The sequence below is a fragment of the Sabethes cyaneus genome, chromosome 1 (genome assembly GCF_943734655.1).
Source record: "Sabethes cyaneus chromosome 1, idSabCyanKW18_F2, whole genome shotgun sequence".
NCBI lineage: Eukaryota > Metazoa > Arthropoda > Insecta > Diptera > Culicidae > Sabethes > Sabethes cyaneus.
In genome coordinates, this window is record NC_071353.1 from 9856530 (window position 1) to 9878577 (window position 22048).

Sequence of the window (22048 nt, forward strand, 5' to 3'; positions counted from 1 at the left end):
AAAATTAAGTTAGAGACATAATTTCGATAAAATGCTTATAATAATCCCGTTTTAGGGAAATTGAAGTGCATGGATCAGAAGGTAAGTGTGCTTGAGTCAAATCAGTACAAGAACTATTGAATTATTCATTAAATCTGTTCAAGAAATGATAATAATTTAAGGGGCTTTCCTTAGTACGACGGGAATTAATGTACAAGCGGAATGTGTAAGAAGATTTTCTGCTATGTGTCATATCAGTTCGTCAGTGCTTGAACCATTTTCAAAACTCTTGAGATGGTTGAATTACAAATCTTTAGCTTTTTCTCGAAACACGAAATTTTGCAAATGAGCGAACAAATTTTTTTTACGCGTCTCTCTTTAAATCTCTTCCATCTTGACTGAAAAAATGCACAAGTGCAAAATTCGCAAAATGTGAACAAAAAAAATTTAGGAAGAACCTTGCCAAATTTGGCTAATTTCTACCTGGTAGAATAAAAATTTAAATACTTTACGCTTTACTTTATTAAAAAACCTTCGTAAATAGTGGCGTTACTTCAAACTAGTACCTATAAGGCGTGGTATTATTGGCAGGTTTTTATTTTTTCGACATACACAGTAAGTGTATGTTCAACAGCTAAACGAAGACCAATCCATCCATCCCTTCGAGCCCAGTCAGTAGTGCGACGGCGCGCACTGTGAACATCCTTGTGCATAAATTTCCAACGAATGCGCTGTGACATCAGAGTGTGACCGTCACCTTTGCGCTTGGTGTTGGACATTTCTTCGCCAATAAACGCCACGCAATGCTGACTGACTGAACTGACGGGACGGACGATTCGAAATGTGCCTGGGTTAATTTGAATTATTTCAGGTTTCATTTCCATTCCATCGCTTTTGCTTTTCTTGCCATTATTGTAGAACAGCACATATTTAAGTATGTACTTCCCGGCGATTTCAAACCCAAACCCGCCGGTCGTTGTTTGCTATAGTTATCGCTGGAGCTTCACAGGGTCACCCGAAAGGGTCAGTAGAATAAATTTCCCATTCAGTGCAAGGTCTTTTTGGGTGCGATTTGGCCACACCAATAGGTGCCAACAGTAAAGTTGCTATTTCACTAAAACAAAATGTTTCAAACGTGCTGCCACTTAACTGGATTGAATATTAGATATGATAAAACTATTTTTATTTAACACAAAATCAAAAATACATAAAAGTAGAATAGATCAAGCTCATGTTTTTGTGTTGACTTATCAATGAATCGTTATAAAAAATAACCAGAATGGCAAAAACCGATTGACACATGTTTATCATTCCTCATTATGTTAAGACAGTAGAACTAGTCTGTGACACACTGGTGAATAAACAGTTTTACAAGTCACGATCGCTGCCGTAAGGTGGGTGACCCCAATCTGGTTTTTGCAGAATGTCCCGTGATGGTCGGTAAAATATAACCGATAATCGCTTCTTCAGTCCTGAACTCACCTTAGCAGCAGCAGCGATTTCGCTTCCAAATGTAAATTCGAAGCAACGAGCGGTGGAGTAGCAGCAAGAACAACAGCGACGCTGACGACGGCGACGACGACGACGAGCAAACGACGAAGGCACAGGGCTTCGACGCTGCCGGGCATCTTATCGGTCGATTATTTGCACTGGAACACTCGCGTCGAACAGACCGTAAGCCGAGAGGTTGTTGGGAGAAAAGTCTTATCCAAACCGGGAAGAAAATAATTCTATCGGAACGGCGGATGGACATCGTGGAGTACCACTTTATGATTGTGATTTGTCTTTGATAGGAAAATAAAAGTTGGACTGTTTTCCCAGTGGCTAGCAAAAGCGGTGGTGGTAGTGGAAAACCGACGTACTTAGTGATCGTGCGAAAAAGATAACGGAAGATACGCTTTTCTAAGCTTCGGTTGCTGAAACTAGTTGGGACCTTTCTGCTCCTGCGGTGCCTTTGGTGGGGCACTGTGGCCGGCGAACCATCATCATCCGGAAGGAATACGATTAACCGAACAGGAACAGGAGAGCGGGAGTGAAGCAAGAGTTAAGGTAAGATTTTTAAGCACCACCGTTCAGTGCCCTCTGTCAACTTGAAATGCGATTTCGGAAAACCGGAATCTCACGTGTTCGGCAGCGGCGATGCGACATCGGTACCTGACAGCAGCAGGCCGGGGAGATTTCTTCGCCCTTGAAGATTATCGTATCGTGAATACTTCGTTGCTTTGGTAACGCGTTTTGGCGTTTACTCGAGAAGACCTTCGTCGCTGGAATTTATTTTTGTTGAACAACCGGGCGATAAGTCCCTGTCTGCGGGTGTTTTTCAGTCGTTTCGTAAATTCGATTAAAAGTGATAATTTGTTTTCAAAATTGTGCGTAACGTTTTGAGATTCCGGCGAATTGTGCGAACTCGAGGTTGGAAATGTTTTCTTTAATACTGTAATGGTATTTTAAGATTAACATTCATACTGTTATTGTTTTTCCCATTGCAAAATGCTTACAATTGATAAGGCTTGGATTAAACTCGTTAAGTAATAGTTATATGATTTCTATTATAACTTTTTTTTTCAATCACTAATAAGTGAAAATTAACGAAAAGTTTTAAGTTCAAATATCCCCATACATTTTCTTCATGATCGTTTTGCTTCACAGGTAGGAACGACTGGTAAATACACCGTCTGTTTACTGTAATTTTAACTACTTTTCTTGCGGAAAAAAAAGTTAGCGTACCCGCGTCCCAACAGGTCAAAGATTCTTTACAACGATTGAATCTAGACAAATTTGATGTTTGTGTTAGGAAAGTACGTCCGAAAAAGTGACAAAACTCTCCATTCCAACAAGATTTCTTCCAACCACGATTAAACCTAGACCAATTTGATGTTTGTGTTGAGGAAGTGCGCTACAGCTGCACTGTTCGGTTGTAATATGATTCTATATGTGTGCGCACGTTTGCCACTTCATTGGAAGAGTAAAGAAAACAAAATCTATTGTGTTGTGGCAAGGATGTGCTACTGTTAAAAAGGAAGCGAATTGGTAAATGTCACCAACGTGGGGGAAGGATTGGCAATAAAAACAATCTTTGATTTCGCTAAAGTTACAGGACAGCAGTAGTTTTGCTCTTGGTTTTGTTCAATTGTGTCCAAATGCACATTTTCACCAGAGCAACTATGATGTTTTTGCGTGTTTTGGTTTAAATATTATGATGCAGTAAGGCTCAAAAGCGCGCGATTTAAATCTACAAATTCACTGCGTGCCATGATCTTTATGAGCATTGATTCAAAAACATCAACTACGGCTGTATCCCCGATACTACTGGGCTGTGAACCGCGAGTTTGAAAGACGTAAATATCCAGTGATTGATATCTTTTCTCCCAGGCATGTCTAAAAACTGAACCAAACTGCGTGCCGCATTTGTAAACTACCACGAAGTTTATTTGAGACGGTACGCTGTTGCCGTGCCTGATAAAACAACCCGTACGCTGTGAAAAAGCAACCGCGAGCCTTTTCAGTGTTGTTTTTTGCACACCGGGTTTTAACACTTCGGAAACACCCGGGATGGCGTGTATTTCTACTTCGTAAAAGTTTCTCGGATATATGCTGGACGACCAGCGTGAACTCGTGTCTTTTTGCTTTTCTATTTCTTTCACTCACACGGCCAATTAGAATAAGTATGAAGCGCCTCCATGCGTGTTTTTGCAAGCTTGAAAGTACTCGCCTTCAGTGGATTCCGATATCGATAACACTCGGAAATGTGCAAACGGAGGCCATTGAACACTTAGGTTGAAATTTTTTTAAACCTAACGCCACCGGTGTAATGCTTCTTACACTTCGTGTTTGTTTGCTTGTACGGGAACGGCGTGCAAAACGAAATTAAGTTTGTTGAGTGGTTTTGAGCAATGGTGCCCACGTGTAAGCTCGGTTCGGTGTTTTACCCATGCCTGCTTTTCTCCTCCGCTGGGGTTATGATAAAACGTATTTTCTACTTCGTTGAAAGGCAGAAGGAGAAGTTAGTTCGTTTATGTGCTCTAAATACTCACGAATTTCTTCTAGGTTATACCTACGATCACGACCAGCGTTGCCAACCTGCCAGATTTGTCACAAAAAGAGACGTTGAATCGTGTAGTTAAGTCGAGCTGTCGAATCAAACAGAAGTCAACCAGTTGAGTCGAGCAATCAAATCGAGCAGTCTATTTTGTGTCCAGCCGAGTATTTGAGTCGAGCAGTTGAGTAGGGCAGTCGAGTCGTGCAGTTTAATCGAGCAGTTAAGTCGAGTAGTCCAGCCGATCAGTTGAATCGACTAGTCTAGTTGAGTCGAGCAGTCTAGTCGAGCAGTCGGGTTAAGCGGTTCAGTCGAGCAGTTAAGTCGAACAGTTAAGTCGAGTAGTCCAGCCGAGTAGTCCAGTCGAGCTGTTGAATCAAGCTGTCAGTTGAGTCGAGCAATCGAATCGAGTGGTCTAATCGAGCAGTTGAATCGAGCAATCGGGTTGAGCAGTTGAGTCGAGCAGCCGATTCAAATAGTCCAATCGAGATGTTGAGTCAAGCAGTTCATACGAGCAGTCAAGTCGAGCAGTTGAGTCGAGTAGTACAGTCGAGCAGTGAAATCAAGCAGTTGAATCGAGCAGTTGAGTTAAGCGTCGAATCGAACTGTTGAGTCGAGCAGTCTAATCGAGCAGATAAATCATGCTGTTCAGTTGCAGTCCAGTCGAGCAGTCGAATCGAACTGTCCAGTCGTGCAGTTCAATCGTGCAGTTAAGTCGAGCAGTCGGGTCGAGTAGTAAGTCAAGTAAATGTGTCAAGCAGTCGAATCGAGTAGTTAAGTCGAGTAGTCCACACGAGCAGTCAAATCGAGCTGTTCAGTCAACCAGTCAAGTCGATCTGTCCAATCAAGCAGTTGAGTCGAGCAGTCGAATCGAACAGTTCAGTCGAGTAGTTCAGTTAAGCAGTCTAGTCGAGCAATCAAATCGAGCAGTCTAATCGACCAGTCCAGTCGAGCAGTCTAGTCAACCAGTTGAGCAATCGAGCAGTCCAGCAGTCGACCAGTGAAGTGACTGATAATACAACCCATTGCTACGAAAGCATGACGTCCTGTCAGAGACCTGTTTTTAGTTACCGATAAGCCTCTTATGACGTCCTGTCAGAGACCTGGTTTTCGGTACAGACATAAGCCTCTTATATAAATAGATAAAGATAACAATGTAGAATATCATCCTCATCATCATCATCATCATCATTGTACTATCCGTACTCTACCCTAGCCATGCACAACATCATGTAAATAAATATTATGCAACAAGCAAAACAAAACAGACAACTCCGATCGTATTGAGACACACGGCGGGCACCGAACGCAAGCACCAGCGCCATGCATACACTTCACAAGTGCACGCATTTCGCTGAGCTGGCTCTCCGACCGCTCGGTGGCATATGTGACTCGGTGTAAGGACTCGAATTACAAATTCCAGAACCCAATGTATCGAACAATGAATCTTTCTGTCCCAGTAGTCTATCTCTTTTTAGCTTTAAGAATGCATTTAGAATAAGGAAAATATCGGTAATGCATAATGGGGCTGCATGGTAGTTACTGGAAGCGGTCCGAATTTACGCTTGTGCATACGGTAGTGGCTTTTGCGGTTTATGAAGTTCTGCCCCGGAGGCACCCAAAACCTAGCTTTCGAATAGGACTTTAAACTGTTTCAAGTTTAATCGAAAATGCTGTTCAGTGGCGGGATTTAATGGAATGGACGAAGAAACAAATGCCGGTGAGGTCGTTTCATAACTTCACTCGTTTATCTATTTGATTTTCCTGCATTCATATATTTTATTATTTCTAAATTTTATTCTTTTACTAAGTAATTAAAATGATGCCAGGTAGATGGAATTTTTCAATTTTCAGAGAGCGAAAAAAGGCGCTATAACCTTGGCCTATTGCAGCCAGACTATGGTTAATGCCATAAGTTCATCCCCCAGGGTCCGGAGTATCACTTAACCTTTATTAGCAAAGATACTCCCAACGTCTGTACATAAATCAATATCTATATGGGAAGCGTTTGGTACGGGAGGTCCACGCTTTCTTCCTTCCCCTTGATTTAAATGAGTTGAATGGAATTAAGTATCATTTTTAATTCCACTTAATTCTTTGGAATTCTCTCTGCGGTACATGCTGCGCAGTTGGCCTGGCCGTTGACAAGAAAAATGACCGATTTAAGCAATTGGCATTTTCCAGGATGCCTTCAAGTATTGGCTGCGTTAGTGTGAGATAAGATAAGATTAAATATAAATGAAAATTCAAAACAAACTGACAAACTGACATTTAAATACACTCTAAACGAATAATATGCAGATACGTCTGTGATTAACCCATTTTTAATTAAATACGTTGACATTGACAGTTATGCATTTATTTATTTATTTATTTTGAAATATAGTTTTGTAAACAAATTAAAAGTTGCTCAAGCATTGTAGACGCATGGTTGTTTTCTTAACTGCAAGGAAACGGACGTTTTTGGTAAGGAAATGAATATGTCTAGTTTTTCTTTGCCAACTATGTATCGGCTGGTTCATCAATTCCATTAGTTTCATCAAACTGGTTACATTTGCTTACATCATGAATACATTCTATACTTGGGTGCGGCGAATCATTATAGTGACAGAAATTCCAGATTGTCCAATAAAACGTCACTTGATTGAAATCATCATCCTGCACTATAGTTACTAGTTACTTTTAACATGTTTGCGATTTGATTTCATCTAAATAACCGTCAGAGTCAAACACGGAAACCAAAGTCGTAAAACGATCATCAATCGATCTTCTCTCCGTGTACCGTGTACCTTGACATTGTCGGTGGGAATTTTTCCGACTATCGAGGACTTATGGGTAGTGCTCACTGTTAGCACCCGGTTCCAAATTAAGCCCAATGTTTTATCGACTCATTTGTTTGGCTCTGCGTCTTTCAAAACTCGTACCTACCAGGTGTGTCGTCAAGGTCTTATAGCGAGTAAACAGTTACATGAGATATCTCGCGTGGCATGTTCCACAGTACGAAGCTGAAATGTGGCAAAATTCCGGCTGCGTCATTGCCGCCGTAGAAGATCTGCGCGTTAGTAATTCCTGATATTTTCACTAGTCTATAAATTGTCTAGCCTGTTCAATAATAGGAGCAACCATGACTAAAATATATATTTAAGTATATTTAAGTCGTGGGGTGCAACAATAATTTCTATGCGCTAATGCAAAAATGTATTATTCTTAAACTTGTAATGCACTGACCCCGATCAAATAGATCTAACAAAACTATTGTTGAAGCATAGTTTAAGTTTTTAAAAGATCTATCGAATAAGAACATCATGTGACATATTTGTGAAATACTCAGAGGAGATTTTATTATATTTTCCGTTAATTTAGCCCATAACCACACCAACTTCATAACGAAACTAGAAGAAAATTTGACTTTTAAATTCAGATCCCATTCTGTTACCAATTGTTTATCACGTTCTGATCGGAAAGTCAACCACCCGCGAACTGTCACTAATTGTGTGCAATAAATTAAATTCAGATTTAGTTTAATACGTCTCCGCCTATTTCCTCTTACACGTGCTACCTCCTACTTCTCCGCTGATGCTCAGTCGACTTTGATGAGTGGCTCAGTTTAGCACAGAAGAGGCGATGTCGAGCCGAGATCGATTAAGTTAGTGCACCCGTAATGCGTCATGACGGGTGGCGGCGGTGATTTCAGCAAGCGCGCAAGCGGGAAACCCGCTTCCCCACGATTATTCTACGAACGAATGGCGCGGCGTCACGTGTCGGTGTGGTTGCACTCGCATGTACTGTGCATCCGGAAACAATACTAAAAAATCGTTGCAGTTGCAATTTGCTATTTTTGTAGAACTGCCCCGTGCCTCCACTTTACCCACTTTGCTGGTGAAGAAGGCGCAATAAAACGATTTATTCTTGTACGATTCTCAAGGTCAGGAATATTGCTTACATCTACCTTCTACTGAATGGTTGATGCAGGTCCAGTAGGTACGGAGAGCTTGTCGATGCACTTTATAACTGAACCGGCGAGTTCCTTTCACTTTGCGAATCGAGCAGGTCAAACTGTAATAGGTAGGTAGGAAATGTTGATTCTTTTTCATCTTTTGTTTAGTTCACTTCCGACCAATGCAATGCGGAGGTTCGACCAATGGATAACCGGTCATTGTCGATGATTGCCGATTACCGTAAGAACGGTTTGCTGTCTCCTTATGGTTCCACCCATTGCTTTCCTCTGTACCAAAATTAGTAAAAAAAAGTTTTTTATGCCAATTAGCTCGAAAATGTATGGTCGTGAACATTTGGTTATTCATCGAATTTTTTGATTAGAATAACTCTTTAACGGGTCATAAGCGACTAAAATTTTTGAAAAAATCACATTTTTTTTATTTCAGATTATGATTCTATAGAATTTTCTCAAAATCTGCAAAAATAATGGAATAATTCGAGTTTCCACCACTAGTGGTACTACCACCACTAATGGTGCGTCTACCCTAGGCATATCAATTGCACAAATACTTGAAACACAACGTAGAGCGTATTATACTGCAGCTGGGGCATATTGCCCGCACAGACGAGAAACCCAAATTTTAGACGCCGTCTAAATCTAAATAATTCGTAGCATTTTTATTCTACAATAGTAAAGGCAGGGCCGGCGCTAGCCAATTTGTCGCTCCACGCGAATTCTCAAAATGGCGCCCCCAGGACAAACGAAAAACAGCCGGCGTTACTGTGTGCAAACATTTTACTACCTACACACTCGCAAACGCACAGTCTCGTAACGTCTTTCTGCATAAGCACTCACGAGGCAAACAACTCGTGAGCAGCCAGCTGCCCGTGACGGCCAGCGGCACGCTGGGATACAAATTTTGCATTACTTTTTGTTTTCTTCTTCATGTTCCGCCCTCGATTCAACATGCGGGTGGGAGTGCGAGTCTTCGCGAGTGATCGGTATCAGTTGCTCAAGCTCCAATGACGTGGGAGAGTGACGACAGTGGCTGTTAGCCACTCGCAAAAGTCATTGCAGTGCATGAATAAACAAGAACGTGTGTCCGAAAGGGATGTTTATGCCGGCGCGTTTATTAGAACGAGTACGCGTCTGTAAGAAAATTAGCCCACACAAGTGCGGGCTTCGCAACACTAGTCACAGTCAACCGCCATTTCTTATGAATAATTGTCCGTTTCTTGAAACTCATTATTAGAATGATAAACCTTCAAAAACGAAAAAGTTCTGTTCATATTTCCTGTTACTTCAAAAACTTCGTCCTCATACCTTGCTACTTCATCGAAGATGAATCTGCGGATCTGCTGAATTCGAAAATCTCTCCCGAAAAATTTCTAGATAATTTAATATCATCAATGCCACTTTCTCACCACGTTTATCTGAGTGTTTTGATTGTTGTGTTTTGTTGCGAATAGATTTTCATCAGGAGGAGGTGGAGCGCAAATGGAAAGCGAAGAATGGCGTAGGCGTATGAACCATGCACTGCAGGCACTACTGGGTGATTCTCAAAGTACACTTGTCGAAAGTTGGGAGAGTACGATGGATAGGTCACGTCGCAAGAATACCGTGCAGTGAATCTGTTCTCTTCTAGACCTTCATCGGCCTAAAGGGTTCTAACACGTAGACATATGTTGAGTTGGAAACGAACAACATGTTGGCGGGTCATTCAGGTCGAGCGACAAGCCCAACATCTTCTTTTGCCTGCTTGGTTCGTAGCACCTTCTGGATACTGGGTTCGCCATAGAGCTGTGCGAGTTCATGGTTCATCCTCCGTCTCCATACTCTGCTTACCTGTACGCCGCCGAAGATCGTTCTTAGCACTCGTCGTTCGAAAACTCAGAGCACACGCAGGTCCTCCTCGAGCATTGTCCATGTTTCATGCCCGTAGAGAACAACCGGTCTAATAAGCGTCTTGTACAGGGTGCACTTTGTACGGGGACTTAGTCCGCTCGATCGTAATTGCTTGTGAAGCCCATAGTAAGCCCGACTTCCGCTGATAATACACCTCCGAATCTCAAGGCTGGTATCATTGTCCGCCGTTACCAGTGAGCCAAGATAGACAAATTCATCGACTACCTCAAACTTATCGCCGTCGATCAATATACTACTGCCCAAGCGGTGTCGTTCGGTCTCGGTTCCGCTGGCCCGCATGTACTTTGTTTTAGACGAATTTATCTTTAACCTAATCTTTTCTGCTTCGCACTTTTGGTGTACTGTTCAGCCACCGCTACAGATGTTTTGCCGATAATATCCATGTCATCGGCAAAGCAGACGAATTGACTAGATTTGTTGAATATCGTGCCCCGCGTGTTGATTTCCGCTCGGTACATAACACTTTGCAGCGCTATGTTGAACAGCAGGCATGAAAGACCATCGCCTTGACGAAGCCCTCTGTGTGAACCGAATGAACTTGACAATCCACCCGGAATCCGAACACAGTGCTGTGTACCATCCATCGTAGATTTAATCAGTTTTATGAGCTTTCTGGGGAAGCTATTGATGATGCATGATTTTCCATGGAAGACGATGAGACGATTTCCATGGACGAATAAACACTAGAGGAGCTCGGAAGCTGGTGAGGGAAGAGTTGCTGGGCAAATGGCAGCAAGACTGGGACACGTCAGAGAATGGTAGATGGGCACATCGACTCACACTGGTTCTGCCAGAGACGGTGGAAACGCCACAGCACGTGGTTTTTGAATGTCCTCGACTTGGCGTGGTGCGAAGTGAGATGCCACCAGTGACCATAGAAACCATAGCACTATGAACCAGAAATTAAAATTTCGGGACAAAAATATTTACGGTTAAACGGCATGTCTCAGCATAATGTAGCCTTCGGCAACCCTTTGAATAAAAAATTGATGCATATTTTGAAGGGGGCGTCCAATATTTAACCGTTACTTAAACAATAATTGAAGTAATAACTTTTTGAGTAAACTTTTTTTCATTTTTTTGGTTTCAAAATATTAAAGATAAACCAATTTCAAGTAATTTTTCTGAATATATGAAACTTCTACCTTTTACCCATTTTCAGCAATAGACCTTTGTTTATAAACGACCCCTCAAATCACATTTCTTCTTGTAAAATGTTTATTTCAACAGACAGCTCAATGTGATGTTCTAGAAAATATTGTGCACATAAAAATCGAATATTTTTGCTAAAGACTGTTTTGCTTTATATGCATTAATTAATAAGATATAAGTGATTTTAGGTTAAAAACCGTCTGATGAAAAATCCGAATATCTTAGCCATCTGCAAGTATCTGCAATTAGTTTTCATACCAATTTGTAGGGAATTATTAATGTTATCTGCCCATTTCAGAGAATACCTGGGAATACCATGGCTGGGAATACCTGGAAATAGTGCGGATTTTTTTTTCATACCTTTTATAACTTAATAAACATGCGTCCTAGCGTCAAACGGTCTTCACAGAAAATATGTATTTCAACATACTAAATAACTTTGTAGAACATTTGAAAGCAATAAAATAATCGTGTGCAAAGTTATTGAGTGTAATTGATTTTTAAGTGCTTTTTTTTAACACATCATTATATTTCGCAACCGGTAAGAGATAGATAGTTACTTTATTCAGCAAAGTTGCTTATTTTAGTATGTTCTGCAACTTTTTAAGAAAAAAACTTTTTTTTAATTTTATTTAAGAAAACAAAAGTTTGTATCACCCTAATAGGTGAATTCATGGTCACCCTAATAGTGCAGGAAGATGTGCTATATTTTATTATTTTGCTTCTCCGAAGACACCACCCTTGAAAATATACACATTTTTCATCAGACGGTTTTTAACCTAAAAACAGTTATATCTTATTAATGTATGCAGAAAAAGCAAAATATTCTTCAGCAAAAATATTCCTCTTTTATGTGCAAAATATTGTCAGAACATCACATTGAGCTGTCTGTTTAAATAAACATGTTACGAGAAGAAATGTGATTTGAGGGGTTGTTTATATACAAAGGTCTATTGCTGAAAATGGGTAAAAGTTAGTGTAGAGAATGAGAGCACGAAGAGAGACGACAGAGAGAAAAAGAAAGTAACATCAGGAGAGCAGTCATATGAATAGCTTTGAGGAGGACGGACGGTAATAAGCGCGAGTTAAATATTGTTTTAAAGAAAATTTAGATTATTAATAATTGAATGGAAATGTGTTTTACTGAAGGTATTGCACCGTCGGGACACGACAGGAAGAAGTTTGATATCTTTAGGAAAAATACTTGAAATTGGTTTATCTTTAATATTTCGAAACCAAAAAAGTGAAAAAAATTTACTCAAAAAGTTATTACTTAAATTGTTGAAAAAGTAACACCTAAATATTGGACGACCCCTTCAAAAGATGCATCATTTTTTCATTCAAAAAGTTGCCGAAGACCACATTGAGCTGAGATATGCCGTTTAACTGCAAATATATGTGTCCCGAAATTTTAATTTCTGGCCCATAGTGCATGGTGGCCGTGAAAGAACGAAAGTCATGATGGTCACCACCTCTGGATCGGTCCATGTCTCGAGAGGTAACGGTGAAGTGCAAAGGCACTTGCTTGTCCCGAAGTGATACTTGCCGGTTGTTCCGGGAGAGCGGAAAGGACGGAGAAAGTAAGGAGTTTTTAGTGGTTAGGCACAAAGTTAAAGACTGTAAATTCTACACAGTGCCTCCACACTACACACTAATAATAAAGCTTGAATTATAGTAGGGTAAATGCTCCAGTAATGGAGGGATTATGTCGGGGGATAGTGTGTAAAGACAATTTGAACGCTCAATGTATCAGTTTCCAATTGAACTACATGATAATATGGTGCACCATAGTGTTGGCTTTAAATACATACCAAAATTATACCATTCTGCTGGTTAATATATATAAAATATTGCTTTTCCTGACATTAGTATGTGCTCCTAAAGTAGTGGTAATGTTCCTATAATAGTGGAAAACTTGCCTATAATAGTGGAATGTTGTTTACCGCCTTAGCAACGCTTGTAATGAGCATAGCAGCCGGTGAATAACAACGTATGCTTGTTAAAATGCTATGGATTGTTACGAATTTCTTAAGTAATTGCACTCTATTGGACTGCTGAAAAGGAATTTGTAATTTTTGCACCAACATCTTGAATTTTGACTGTGTATCTTAGATAAAACTGTTAACAAATATATATTTAAAAATAGAAAACGGAAATTATCTCGAAATCCGCCAAAATTATGATATATTTCGAGTTTCCACCACTACTGGTACTACCACAACTACTGGAGCATCTACCCTAATTGGGTACAATTTCGCTAATTCGCTAAAACGATAATTAACAGCACCAAATTCTGAGATTAGCGAGTTTGCGTTTTCGCTGAATTTGAAGTACGTTAGTGAAACTGTGCGATTAAAATAAACCCTGGAAACCGCTGATCACTAAAATTTCAGGAAAATTGGAAAATTATTCAAACTTTGTCTCGCCATTTTTATATTGCAAGTGCTTCCAAGCAGGGCTGTCCGCACTCAGGGCACCTATTTTGCTTATTTAACTGTAACACCCAAATGTAATGTAAATGCCCCATATTTTCGAATTTTGCTTGGTCGAGGTGTTACAGTTTATCGATTAGCGTTTAGCGGTTATCGAGCTAACTTTTTCAGTTAGTGGATTAGCGGTTAGCGACGCTGAATTTCTGGTTAGCGATGACCGCCACTGATACTAAGAAAACGAGCGTTTGTTTTACAAACATCGTTACGTTGTTTTCTACCACGAAGTAAATTCATAAAAACAGTCCTAAGGCTGTGAACCATTTCACGAAATTTTTAACTTTTTGGTTAAAATTTGACAGTTCGATGGTTTTTCGAAAATAACCCTGCTCGGGAACATGGTTTAATTTGACAGTTCGATTGTTCGCTTCTGAGAGCCAATGAGGTATGCCACAGGTGAGGAAACAGCTTCCATGTGTTTCACAAATGTGCAAAATATGCTACGAATGTGCACTCGTACAAAATACGAACCACTCGTAACAACAACATTTGTGGTAGACAATAAGCCTGTGAATATTTTTAAAGAGTACTAGCTGACCCGACAAACTTCGTATTGCCACAAATTAAACTGTGTTGTACATAAATCGTGAAGCACGGATGACCTTTGTCACAATCTTGAGTTTTGCAAGTTTCTGGGGAGTTCATGGGTGTTTTAATATACATATTTTGCTCACAGTAAAGTAGAAAACAACTCCCCCCATTGCTTAGTCTGATAAAATAAAGCGGATAGCATTTAAATATTCGCCATCATTACAAACCATTACGCCGAATACCATTTTGCGGAACACCAATTCTCGGTTGACCATAACGCGGAATATAGAGTTTCGCAGAATACCATTTCGCAAAAACCTTACACGGGATGTACCATTTCACAGAAAATCTTTTCGTAGAAAGTATCATTTCGCAGGGGTGACCCAACTGAAGGAAAGTAATAGAGATCAGTAGATCTAGGAAAATAAATGAACCTAGATAGAGGTGATCTCTAGGGAGGGTTGCCCCCCGCAGTGGCCAGCGCTTCCGACGGCAGGTCGCCGATAACACTCGCGACCTGTGGCCGTCTCGCGCTAAATTATCTAATGTTACTATTGATAGTTTTTGGTAGTCTTGTTATTGCTTAATGTTTTATGAAAGAATCTAAAATTTCTCGAGTTCAATAAGTTTTTAAGTTACGTAAAATTTTCTGTTTTATTTGTATGAGAGTTCTTAACCCCCTACCACCAAGGCGAGGGGTCTCAAACCATCATTAAAAAAATTCCTGCCTCCAAAAACACCCACATGCAAAATTTGGTTCCATTTGTTTGATTACTTACCGAGTTATGAGAAAATTTGTATTTCATGTGTATAGGAGCACCCCCTCCTAAAGTAGGGAGACATCTCAATTCACCATAGAAAAAATTCTTGTCTCTCAAAACACCCACATGTAAAATTTTGTTCCATTTTCTTGATTAGTTCTCGAGTTATGCAGAAATTTGTGTTTCATTTGTATGGGTGCCCCTCCTCTTAGTGGGGGGAGGGATCTCTAACCATCATAAGAACCTTCCCTGGCACCAAAAACCCCTACATGCAAATTTTCGCTCCGACTGGTTCAGTAATTTTCGATTCTATAAGGAACATAGGGTAGACAGAAATCCATTTTTATAGGCATAGATTTGTATGGGAGCCCCCCCTCTTAGTGGGGAGAGGGGTATTTTGCCATCAAGAAAACCTTCCCTGGCACCAAAAACCCCTACAGGCAAATTTTCACACCGATCGGTTCAGTAGTTTTCGATTCTAAAAGGAACATACGGACAGACAGACAGAAATCCTTTTTTATAGGTATAGATAAAATTATTTTTAACAGCTGCGAATATAGTTTTACGAATCTGTTTTCTAAAAAAATACGAGATTATGTTCTCAGTGCAGGCCAGCATTAGAACATTTTTTCTTCTTTTTACCCTAAAAAACCTGATTTAATCCACCTAGTGGTGAAAGGAACCTTTGTTATACGGTCTTACTTGCTATTTGAGATAGAAATCGACACGTCTTCGGAACCTAATTCATCTATTAGTTAACGTTGCATTGTGCGTTGGTTTACATAAAAATTTTGGAAATTGAATAAGCTTACAAAATTTGAACAAAATAGAAGCACTTACAAATTTTGATAGTTCTTTTTCTCATGAAATTGCTGAGTAAGTTGTTACTAATGTGGGTAAGTGCAAGTAAAAGTAAGTTGTAAGAAGAAATATTATTCTTTAACATATACACTGCATAGTAAAGGTCTAGTTTATAGGTTTTTGAACTATGCATAATTTCCTGTAATGCCATGCTATTTGATTCACATCAATAAAGTTTTCTTGAAAAAATTTCATCAATTTTTATTACCCTTCGGTTACCCACGCTGTTGTATTCTGAATAACATGCGTAGCCATGTTGAATGCCATATTTACCAATCGTTGTTTAACTAACGTATATTCTTTAATAAACTTGTTATGAGCAAAATGTCTGAATTATTCAATGCAAAAATACTTTAAATTGTTAGGAAAATAGATCAGCATAAACCGACAGCACAGAAACGAAGCAAGCAGCATGTGAGGTGTACCGCTATTGGCCCCAACTGGAATTTTTTCACGTTACTTAATATGGAAAAATGGTGTCTGCATGTAGCAAAACTATCAGCAAATGTAAAATGTTTAAAATGTATCCGTCAGTTGGTAGTCGAGTAATTCAGGGTTAAAACCAGGGTATTTTTATAATCAAAGTTCTACAGTTCCTAAACAAGCAAACATAGAGGTATACTATTTTCAGCAAAGTTGTGTATTTTTACTATTTGTACAACTTTGTAATACATGAAAAAGTCATACAACAATTACAGAAAGGGCTAAACTAGAAAAACTGATTTTACAAATTCAGAAACAATAAATAAGATTTCTCTGTTTTCGCTGAAGAGATAGAAGGTTACAGTCTTCAGCAAAATTTGTTGTAATAATATGCTCTAAAACTTTGCAGAACACATCAATGTGTTATATTGAAACTGAAGAAAAATAATTTTTTTATTTCACTTTTAGGGGGATTAATCAAAATTTAAATTCTTCCAGATGATAGAGCATTCAATTTAAAGAAACTCTTCCAAAGGTTCGGTAAATTTAAAACCAAGTTTTCCTAGTCAAAACTCTAGTGCGCACGTTTTCTTTGGTTTTGGGCTATTGTGCGCGCGAGTAACTGTGTTGCAAAAGTTGGCGCGAGAGTTCGAGGATTAATATCTTTTGATCGGTGAAACCAATTCTAATAAAATTTTGCATATATATTCGTAGTGTCAAAACCTCTCGTTTGATATTAAAATAATTGAAATTAGGTAAATTATCTTGGTTAAAATCATTATAAATTATTGTTAATTTTGGTGTGGTGTATACGATTGCTCATAACTTTCAAATTAAACGTCCAATCAAAAAACCATTCAATAGTGATCTATCCGGCTATATTACCTGCCAAATAAAACTAATAGCGCATAAATCGGTTTGGCCATCTCTGAGAAACAGGCGATCATTTGAACCTTATCAAAAGTGGTTTTTTAAGGCTAACTTTTAAACTGCTTGTCCGTTTTCAATAAAACTTGGTAAAAAGTTTAATAATAGCAAGAGCTTTCGTTTGGTAGTAAGATCGTTAAAATTGGTTGCGTAGTTCCGGAGAAACGCGTGTCACGTAGTTTTCACATTATTACTTATAACTTTTAAACGAAACGTCGGACCGCAAAGCAATTCAATAGTGATATACTAAGCAATAATACCTTTCAAACAAAAGTAATAGCGGTCGAATCGGTTCAGCCACCTTCGAGAAACAGGCGATAGAAAATGAGCTGCACACACACACATACACACATACACACATACACACATACACACACACAGACATTGCTCAATTCGTCGAGCTCTATCGATTGGTATATGTGACTCGGCCCTCCGGGCCTCGGATCAACTTCGTGTTTTTCGACCAATTCCTAAACCTTTGTTATATAGTACCGTTCTGATTCAAACTTCGAACACTTAAGCCATGCTGAAACTTTCTTCAAAGTAAAATGCTCGAAAACATCTTTATTCTACCCCCATGAATGGTTCAATAGCATGGCAATTTATTTATTTTCATGGGAAAATTTCAAAAATGAGGATAAAATGTTATTTTATAATGAAAAACACTAAAAAACTGCTGTTCGGTTTTGATTCAAACTTCGAACACTTTCATGGTCGACATTCAAAGCTCGAATATTTCAGTCTCAGACATCGAATACTTGTATTACTTTGAAAAGTATTAATGTTTTTAGTGTCATTCAACTTAAATAAGTGAAATTACATCCTTTTTCTAAACACTGTCCTTTTAAATCCACCTAACAGTGTGATTTATATTTTTCACACAATAATTAGTTTCAATCCTTATTTCTGAAGTCAATTGCTAATATTTACGAACACCATAAACCACATCTAAAGGAAGTTTACTTTCTACAGCTTTATCAATGCAGACAATTAATTTTCCCGAAGGAAAACCCGAAAAAACCGGATATTATTCGTGGGTGTTCGAAGTTTGAATCACACCTCAAAACGTGATTCAAACTTCGAACACTATTTATTTATCTAATATCTTTGAAATAATGCATGAAATATTGTATTTTAACTATGCTTTAGTACATATATATCTTGCACTTACCTAATAATCGCGCAGTGGGAAGGTAAATGTTCTAAAATTGGTAAAATAATGCAAACGAAAAAAACAGCTACTTTTGCACGAAACGCTAAGAGTATGCGAACGAAGTTAACATCTGAGTTCTCACTTTTTTCCAACGCCTCCTGATTTCTTACAAAGAGTCCTACAGTTCAATGTCATACCTCACCGGATAGAGGACATTCTAACGAACACGGTGGTGTACAATAAGCATAATATTTTATCATATTAGCGATACTACGAGCATTTTATTCTGAAGTGTTCGAAGTTTGAGACTGTTCTAAGTTTGAATCAGAACGGTATAACAAAGGTAAAAATACTCACAATTTTCAGTATTAAGTCTACATCATTTTAAGCACCGAAAAATTCCCCAAAATGGCCGTAACTTTTGACGTAGGACTACGTCTTTGTTTACTATACTGAGGCTGGGTAGCACTTTGTGAAAACGAAAACAGAAGTGTAACGTTTGAATGACAGATTTCAAAAGATAATAACTAATAAACTTCAGAACAAAACTGAACAGTTTATATATCGTTAGATAGATAAAATGACCAGCAATTTTAAGGAGGGGGTAAGAGGGGGTCTCCCAACCAATGAAACAAAACAAATTGAGACCCCTCCTCTCTTAGAAGGGGGGGGGGCTCCCATACAAATGAAACACAAATTTCCTCAAAACTCGAGAACTAATCAAGCAAAAGAAACCAAATTTGGCATGTGTTTTTTTCGTGCTTATTAATAAGCGTTCAAAACTTTAAATCACTTTTCCCGTAAAACCTATACCCAAAGATTCATTTTTACTTCGGATGGTCTAGTCCGAATCGAATCCTCGAATACTTAAGATTCTAGATTGTCGAATTCAACCCAATAGCGAGAATTATTCTAATAGAAAACTGCTGAAAATGCAGATGGCACTTGCGGTTACCGGCGGTACAGCTGATTGAATGATATCACAGCAACAAAACGTAACAGTTCCGTACGAACCCCCAGCAGAAGGGAGAACTTAATCACTGCGTTTATCTTTTATCTCAGATTTACGACTGCCCTAGCGATCTCCATCGATCTATTGAACTGTGCCAACCAGGCGGTCTATCGTTTACAAAGCTGCCTATTAAATAGCCTGTTATTTCCACGAGTTAAACCGACAATTCAGGCAACAAGGCAACAATTCGTCTAGTCAGGTCGCGCCGGGTAAGCGCTTGCGTAACACCGAACTGCACCGCATCAAATTGTGCCGTTAGAAAAACAAAGCTTTCGCTGCCGAGCAATTAAGTATGTGCATAATCATGGCCTGCTGCACACATGGGCATAGAATGCCCCCGTTGCCGGAGGAAGCGATGTCAAACTACAAATTAGCCTTTGAACTTGAACTTCAATTGTCAACGCACGGTAAACGTTTGGGCGAATGAGCGTAACAAGCTCTCCTTTACGACCATTGTTCTGTAGTGAAACTCTCAGTTAGAATAAAAATCTTTTTCCCAGAGAATTTATTTGCAAGTGCATTGCAATCGTGCGTCCGATGCTATAACAAAATTGAAATAAATTTGCTTGCGATGCATTTCATTTTCAAGCGAACCGGTTTCCCGATAAGAGCCCATTTGTAAAGGTGCTCTTCCGTAGGAACTGACAGTCGCACCGGTAGAACTTGATCCACGCATCAAGGTCAACTCTTCCATACACACAACAGTACACTAACCGTGGCCCTTTCGGGAAACCCGTTCTGTAGTTGCAATAAAAGTTTCACGAGTAAATTGCGCACGCACTCCTTCTTGTTATTCTGTTTTAACATTCCATCGCTGTTGCAGGTTGTTATCTTGTCGGGAAGGCCATCGGAACGATGTCGACGACTGAAGCTTCCACCCCCGCAACCGGAACGGAAAACACCGAACCCGTTCCGAAGGACCACACCAACCCAGACAGTTCATCCTCCAAAGAAGCCGACCCAGCCGACGGTACCTCACGCGACAACAAGCGAGAAGCCAGCTGGCCCTCGGTGCTATTTTACATCCACCTCAACATCCTAGGCGTGTACGGAATTTTGGTTCTTTTTTCTCACACTTCAGCGATAACGTTTGTGTTCAGTAAGCATACTGGTTTCCTTTACGGCGTTGATTGTGGTTACAAATCTAAAATTTTACAGCATTCTTATTAACCTTATGTGGAATTTTGGGCGTCACTGCTGGCGCTCATAGGCTGTGGGCACATCGAGCCTACCAGGCGTCCACCCTCCTGAGAATCTTCCTGATGCTCTGCCAAACCATGGCCGGACAGGTAAGTGATACGGACTTTTTCAAACCTAAGCAGCACAGAATTTTCTCATCCCTTTTCTCAAACAGGGCTCCATTTACGATTGGGTTCGCATGCATCGGTTGCATCACGAAAAATTCCGCACCGCAGACGATCCGTTCTACAGCGACAAGGACTTCCTGCATGCGCAAGTGTTCGCCAACATCCGCAAACTAAGTCCGCGCCAGGAGAAGATGCTGGCCAAAGTTGACATGACCGACTTGGAGTCGGATGGAGTAGTAATGTTCCAAAAGCGTTTCTACTGGTTCCTTTATCCGGTGCTCTTTGTGCTGCTACCGATTAATGCGCCACTGGAATATTGGGGTGATACTGTGCAGGCCGCCATCTTTGTGGCGTTCTCCCTGCGTTATCTGCTAGTGCTGAACGTGTCCTGGTTGATCAACTCGGCACACTTCATCTGGGGTTTGGATAAGAACCACAAACAGAGCGACTCCAACATGGTATTCGTGGTGACTAAAAGCTATTGGCCGCAGTATCACTACCTGCTGCCGTTCGACTATCAGAGTGGCGAGTTTGGAAATTACGGTGAGTTTGAATAGATTTAGTGTCAATTTCCAATTTAAAAAATCGATGTTTGTTTTGGATTAGGTTCCGGTTGTACGACCGCGTTCATTCGGATTTGTACTGCCATGGGAATGGCTACCAAGCTGCAAACCATGACGACGGAAGCCGTGAAGAAGGGTCTAACGATGGCCGTCGACAGTGGTCGACCAATCGTGGATTGTCTGAAGCAAGCCGGTGCCGAGGATATGTGCAACTTGCAGCGCGAGCATTACCTAAAAAACGAGAGACTTCACTAGAAAGGAAAGAGGCAATTGGCCTCTCGCGGCGCTGCTGAATGAGTTAATTTATTTGCTACTATTTTTTGTGTAATCGAAGAATACTTTTTTCTATAAAATACAGAAACCAAAAATGATTCGAATTCATTCAATTTGTAAGCTGACTGGGTGCTTTCACTAAGTACTAAAGTGTTGCCTGAAGTTCATTTGTTTAGTATCTTTACCACCTATTTCAAGTCCAAATTTAAGTCCTATTTCAAGTCCAGTTGGAAGTCTAATTTTATGTCCATTCCCTGTTTAGTTTTAATTTTGAGTCTATTTCCAAGTCTAATTCAAAATCAATTCATGTTCATTCTTAAGTCCAATTTAAAAAAACTCTAAACAAAAAAAGATTGAAAATTAGGTTCTCCGCCCACCGGTTCGACAAGCATTAGAATAAGAGGAACAAGATTAAAAGCGCGAAAGAGAAAAAGATTAAAAACTGGCATGAAAAAAATAGTATGACCGAATAGGAGGGAAAATGGGACATATAAAGATAAAAAAAGGGGAAAAGATGAAAATGAAAGAGGAAAAGAGAGAAAGCGGGGCAAAAAAAACGAAGAGACTGGAAAGAAAAAGAAAACAAGGAAAACGAGAGGAAAGAAGAAAGAATCATAAAGAAAACAAAGAAAATTAGAATAAACCGGACAAAAACGGGTTAGAAAAAAACGAAGATACGGGAGAAGGCAAATGAAGAAACTAAAACAGAGAAACA

The 22048-nt window shown here is 39.7% G+C and overlaps 1 protein-coding gene across 1 annotated transcript; it reads left to right on the top strand.

Moving 5' to 3' along the window:
- The first annotated feature begins 1667 nt into the window (after positions 1–1667).
- On the top strand, positions 1668–21417 carry LOC128738703 (acyl-CoA Delta12-desaturase). The gene is made up of 5 exons (XM_053834031.1): positions 1668–2028; positions 20014–20289; positions 20349–20479; positions 20545–21040; positions 21104–21417. Exons 2-5 carry the CDS (start codon positions 20046–20048, stop codon positions 21313–21315), a joined length of 1083 nt encoding a protein of 360 aa, XP_053690006.1. The 5' UTR covers positions 1668–2028; positions 20014–20045; the 3' UTR covers positions 21316–21417.
- Positions 21418–22048: the final 631 nt, after the last annotated feature.